Below are 6,069 nucleotides of genomic sequence, written 5' to 3' on the forward strand. Positions count from 1 at the left end.
TCGACCACCGCCGTGCCCCAACTTATTATGACCCAAGTAGATTTGAGCAAAAGGGAAAAGGTAGGAGAGGATAGAAAAAAAAGACTGGCAGATAGGCCCACATGTCAGGATATTTGGAAGGTGTATTGGAGAATTGCAAATGTAACTCCCCTAATAAACCTGAAATTGGTTATTGGATATCTCGTTATTGGAAAATATTTATTGAGCGACCACCAACGGAGATCAAAACATCCTTTTGAGGTTTGTCTCGTAGTGCACGGCTTCCGGCTTCCGTACTTGTTTTTGAACTTAGTTGGCAGCGATTTAACGGAAAAGTTTAGTAGACTTCTCTGTTCCATTAACAAAGTGTTTGTAAGTGTGAATTTGCAGGAAAAAAATCGATTCATGACGATCGATACATGTCAAATCAAATAGAACAAAGTACATTGAAAGAACAACTTATATTTCCTAAAAAATAAAAGAAACAACAGTTTAGTGAAAGACCATATTATATATGTTTTTCTGGTCTAAAAAGATTAAAGAAAAAATATATTAATCCAAGTTCCCAACGTCGTCGATGTTCACTCTCAGCTGGAGTATGCAACATAGATCTTTATGTCCGACGTGGCGAAGCCGTTGAAGTTGGAACCGGCCCCGGTGGTGTAGGCGCCCATGTCGTCGAAGACGAGCCAGTCGCCGACGCTCATCTCCGGCAGCTGGTACCCGGTCACCACCGTGTCGAGGGAGTCGCACGTTGGCCCGAACACCGTCGAAGTGTATGTCTTCTCGCCAGGGCGCGGGCTGGCGAGCGGCCTCGGGGTCGGCACGTAGTGGTCCATGATGATGCAGTTGAGCGAGCCGTAGAGCCCGTCGTCGATCCAGTACTCGCGCACCTCGCCGCGGGTGCGCTTCCCGATGACGCGCGCGGCCAGCGTCAACGCCGTCTCGGCGAAGTAGCGACCGGGCTCGCCGATGACCTCGACACGCGGCAGGTCCCCGAAGTGCTGCGCGAGCGCGTCGTTGATGACCGCCGCCGCGTCGTCGAAGGTGGGGCCGGACACGAACCCGCCGCCGATGTCGAGGACGCGCATGGGCGGCATGCCGAGGGCGGCGGCGGCGTCGAACGCCGCGCGCGCGGCCTGGATGGCCCCGCGGTAGACGCCGAGGTTGGTGGCGCCGCTCCCGACGTGGAAGGAGACGCCGGCCACGCTGACTCCCGCGCGCTGGGCGGCGCGCAGGAGCGGCACGACCTCGTCGGCGTGCGCGCCGTACTTGGTGCCCAGGTCGACCCTGACGTCGCCGCCGTCGGGGCCCTTGAGGCGGAGCAGGAGCTCGCAGCCGGGGTGGCAGCGCTTGACCTTTGCCACCTCCTCCTCGGAGTCGTAGGTGGCGAGGCTGACGCCGACCTCCGCGGCGTACTCGAGGTGTGGCTCGGGCTTGCAGGGGTTGGCGTAGACGATGTCGCGGGGGTGGACGCCGAGCGCGAGCACGGCCTCGATCTCGGCGCGGCTGGCGCAGTCGAATCCCGCGCCGAGGGCCGCGAGCGCGCCGAGGAGCGCCGGGTCCGGGTTGCACTTGACGGCGTAGCACGGGCGCACGCCCGCGAGCGCGCGGCGCCAGGCCCTGAAGAGGTCGATGACCTTGGCGAGGTCGAAGACGTAGAAGGCGCTCCGCTGGGCCGGGTTGGCGGCGAGTATGGCGCGGACGAGACCGGTGGCGGCGTCCTTGTCCTTGAGCGCGCCGCTGCGCTCGAACGCGAGCACCTTCCTGTCCTTGACGCCGGGGGCCACCAGCACCGCCTGCATTGGGCTGCTCCCAACCATGGTGATGACGACGCGGTAACAAATCTCGGTTTGCCTAAAAAATTACCAAGACAAAAGATGAAAAAAGAGCAGGTTAACAAACAATGACATAAACGTTGCACCTTGTTTTTAAACAATGACATAAACAATGGCATAAACGCAGTTTCTTCAGAACCGGGAAAGGAAATAAACTTCGATGCACGAACGCATGCAAGCATCGAGTACTGAATCGAGTTAGGAGACATGCTGTTACACTGTTTTTTTTTTGTTTGCCAATTTGCATCACGTCTGGGGTCACTAATCAACTCACCGAGACGAACAGGCGATCCAAGGGTGGGGGATCAGATCAGACAAGCGATAGATGCCAAGGAAATGAGGCGAGGAGGTCGCTTGGTGAGACGCCTCTCTCTTGGTGTGCGCGCGGCTTGCTCGGCCTGGTCTGGGCGCCCTATATAGCTCGGCCGGGCGCGCGCGGGGGAGGAGGAGCTCACGCAGTCACGCTTGAGTGGAGGAAGGCAGGATCGGCGTGGGTTAGGTGGGCTGGAACGAGAAAGCCAGAGAGGAGGCCGGGCGATGTGGTTTGGTGTGGCTGCGCGGTCAGAATCGATCAGCCACACACCGCAACACACGTCGCACGCGCCCGACGCTCTGGCCCCTGGCCTGCCGCGACGCCGCAAGGCCACGCGGCTGCGCGCACGTACGCGCGGTGCCGCATCCCACCGCGCCGGGGGGCAGGATCGGGGGTAGGTGTGGGGAGACTTGCAGGGGCGCGCGCGGTCGATTCGTCAGCGACTCTCTCCCTTTTGCAGTTTGCTCGACGTCTGTCTCGCCAGAGAGATCATCAGATGAATGTTCCTGGACTCTTCCTTCTTCCAGCGCAGGCGAGCTAGAACAGGGGTGGGGGTACGGTGTAGTCAAAGGGAAAACGCGAACACGTACCTCATGCTCTTGAGTTCTTCTATCGGGTTGCATTCAAAAAGCTCCTCTAGCTGTATACTTCAAATATTATTATCGGCACGTTTTTTTAAGTACTAGTTTGCCACGAAATAAACGGTGTGTCCTGCAGTCTGCAGATACGAGGAATGGAACATTCTTGCTGCTGGGACGTATTGGGTGACGACTGGCGACTTCAATTCCTTGGGCTTTGTTCGGATTCATGTAACTCCGGTCAAGTCTTACATGACGGGTTCGAGTCTAGTACTCCCTGCCACACGCACACACCGTGCATGCTCCTCCATGCGTGCACACGTGAAGTTTTGGGGGGAGTTTCAGCGCGATGCAAAATACTCCCGTGTTTCTACTGATAAATGTGAGCTCGTGTAACGTGTCTGGCGCGTGCTGAAGTTGGTGGACACCGTACCGGCACCAAGTATGTGATGGGCCAAAATCTTGCGTACTGAGTATACATGCACCCTTGGCCATCTAGAGAGGACGTACATGGGCAACGACGGTGCTTCGGTTAGTTTTCTTGGCGTAAATTCGGTTATCTTTTTGCTGCAACTAGAGGCCAAACCGTCGGTTAGTTTTCTTGGCGTCAATTCGGTTGTCATCTTTTTGCGGCAACTAGAGGCCATACCGAAAGGACCAGGCGCGACTGGTTGTGTACAATACGCGACTTGTACCGCCATGTGTCCGTCAATCAACAATACGACGGTGTATGGCATGCAAATACAACGGTGATGACGTGGGCAAGGAAAATAGTTGTATTTTCTTTAAATGAGCATTACTCTCACATCAAACATTGGTTTTCAAATCCACTTACATTTGTGTCGCTTGCAACGAGATCTACAAAACAAGATTCATATTTAATATATTTTGGAGTCGTTTTATACTAGTGTCAACTTATGTTGATACACAATACTAACTTATATATTAACTATGTAGCAACTTATATTGTATTTTTGGGATAACATATTCTGTTATCTCTCCAGTAGAAAATCATATAGCTACATATTTCATACAATGTAATAACTTGAATTTATACTACTACACCTTTTACTTTCATATGGTATTCATATCAACTTATTATTATCAAATTACTTTGGAGAATTTGTGATAGCTTCTACATTGTTGAAGTTTATGTAGAAATAATGCAACAACTTGTGTAGTGATAATATACTAATTTATGTAGAGACAATGTAACAACTTACATATATACTTCAAGTAAGCAACAATGTCATGCAAAATCTTTTTTAAGCAATTTATGTATATAGTTTATAGGTATGTGACTTATAAGTTGCCATACACTTAATATATAACTAGCTACTGTACATTCAGTATAAATTGCTAGCGCATAGTTTTTTTTCTCGAAATATATGCATCATGGATCTAGTTTTGTAGAGCTCATCATGAATAATCCAGTGGTATAAACGAAGTTGAAAACGGACAATCTAGAAGAAAGTTATCATATTTTAAAGAGGTCAAATGACTAAAGAACTACAGGGGCTAACACAGCTTAATTTCCTCCTTTGGAGGTCGTAGCAGGTCCTGCGTGCCAATCCTAACTACCAGCAACAAGATGATCCATCTAATATTAAAATCTCTTATGTCAGCTCATTACATTAGTTGGTTGTGGGCCGCCAGCTGTCGCACGTTCGCAATCCCGCGCGACCTGACACGATTTAGATTTTTCCATACTAAAAATAATACCCGGATCCAATGACATGTTAGTTGTGCTTGTGCTCTATACTACACTTACACGTATCAAACCGTCTTGTTGAAGTTAACTTGACATATAATTAAGATGGCATGCATGAAACAAGGGAGTGATGAACTTGTTAATCGTCATTAGGACCAAAACTCAGGTCATAGTCATTGTTTACAAATTATGATAGAAAATAAGCGATCCATGTATGTGCTGCAAATTAGGAACAATCACAACATTATTGTCTATGGAACCATATCCATGACCGCATTAGCCAGGCCACTATTGCCGAGCAGAGGAGCCATCGTAGATATAAATATCAGTGGCGGTTTCAACCATTCAGATAGCCGTCATGGGTATAAAGTATCATTTCAGGCTTTCGTGACGGTGTGTGACCACTAGGAGATGTTTAGATCCTGGTAGTGATGCTGTATCAATATTGTTAGGATTTAGGAAGAAGATACTACGTCAACTCGTTCAGGGATAATCATAAATTAGTTGCAGAAGAATTGTTTTCCTTAAATAATAACTACTCATATACCATAAGGAGAGCTTGTGAACAAGGTTCAACACAAGTCCGTTGTCTATTGTTGATGCACCTCGTTGACCTAACCTTTCATTTTACAGACTTGCCAATATCATTATTTGTGGCATATTTGAGTGATTTCCTTCGTGGAACTAGGCGCTTTAGTAAAAAAAAAACGCAGATATGTTTGGAACTTTAGGTTATTGATTTCAGAACGGTCTCCCTTTAATCCTGGCCTTTGAAATATGTGCTTTTTTTCATTGTTCCTTGCCCAGCTTTTCGTCCTCCTTACTCCTTTGCTCTGGCATTTTTTTTACACGTTGTACCTCCCAATGAAGAAAAGTAAGAATATACTGCTCCCTCCATTCTAAATTGTAGGTTGTTTTATTTTTTAAAACTTATAGATATTATTATACATCTACATCTAGATATAGTGTATGTTTAGGTACATAATAATATATATGGATCTAGAAAAATTAAAACGACTGTAATTTGGAAAGGGGGAGTAGCCCGTGTGAGAGCGATTTCAGTTGAAACAAAGGAAAGGGGTTGGTGGCGCCGGAGCGCGCGGCTGCTTCTTCCCCGCTGCGTTCCCGCCAAGTCGCAGGCGCAGTTCCACGATCGTGCACGCCAATTAATTCGACGGCGCAGAGCTGATCAGTTCAACATCGTGTGTGCCACTGATGGCCCGGTCTCCAATTCCACAGATACATGTGTCGTTTGTACGTACTGGAACTACTCTGCCTCTGACGATCGAAGGTTCCAGCAAGGCTGCTAGCTACAGTACCAATTCCTACGCGATAGTACGTACTTCTTTCTAAAGAAAAAAGAATGCATGTATGCATCGCCAAAGTACTAAGGCCAAGGACAGACTCTGAGTTTCATTGCTTAATTTTTTTAGTTGTGAGATGCATTATCATGCAAGCTCTTCTTGAAAAAAACATGAAAATGCATCTGAGGGCAGGGCCGGTCAGGGATCCCCAGAGGAAAATAACTAATAAAAATCACTAGATTTGCTTTAAGATTTGTGTAAGAAACTAAAATATGGGTACCAGAGCAATTCTCTTGTTTAATCAGCAAGATGAATTATTAGGCGAATATCTAAGGCTAGAATTGGC

At 48.3% G+C, this 6,069-nt stretch overlaps 1 protein-coding gene across 1 annotated transcript; it reads right to left on the reverse strand.

The window, feature by feature from the left end:
• Positions 1–366: 366 nt before the first annotated feature.
• LOC101759806 (ornithine decarboxylase) lies at positions 367–2,216 on the reverse strand. The gene is made up of 2 exons (XM_004957463.2): positions 2,092–2,216; positions 367–1,836 (listed from the first exon to the last, which is right to left on the reverse strand). The coding sequence occupies exon 2, from the start codon at positions 1,800–1,802 to the stop codon at positions 567–569; it is 1,236 nt and encodes a 411-aa protein (XP_004957520.1). The 5' UTR covers positions 1,803–1,836; positions 2,092–2,216; the 3' UTR covers positions 367–566.
• Positions 2,217–6,069: the final 3,853 nt, after the last annotated feature.

Source organism: Setaria italica, chromosome II (genome assembly GCF_000263155.2).
Source record: "Setaria italica strain Yugu1 chromosome II, Setaria_italica_v2.0, whole genome shotgun sequence".
Classification (NCBI taxonomy): Eukaryota; Viridiplantae; Streptophyta; class Magnoliopsida; order Poales; family Poaceae; genus Setaria; species Setaria italica.

Coding starts and splice junctions, on each gene's coding strand:
- LOC101759806 (XM_004957463.2), bottom strand. CDS start 1,802: ATGGTTGGGAGCAGCCCAATGCAGGCGGTGCTGGTGGCCCCCGGCGTC.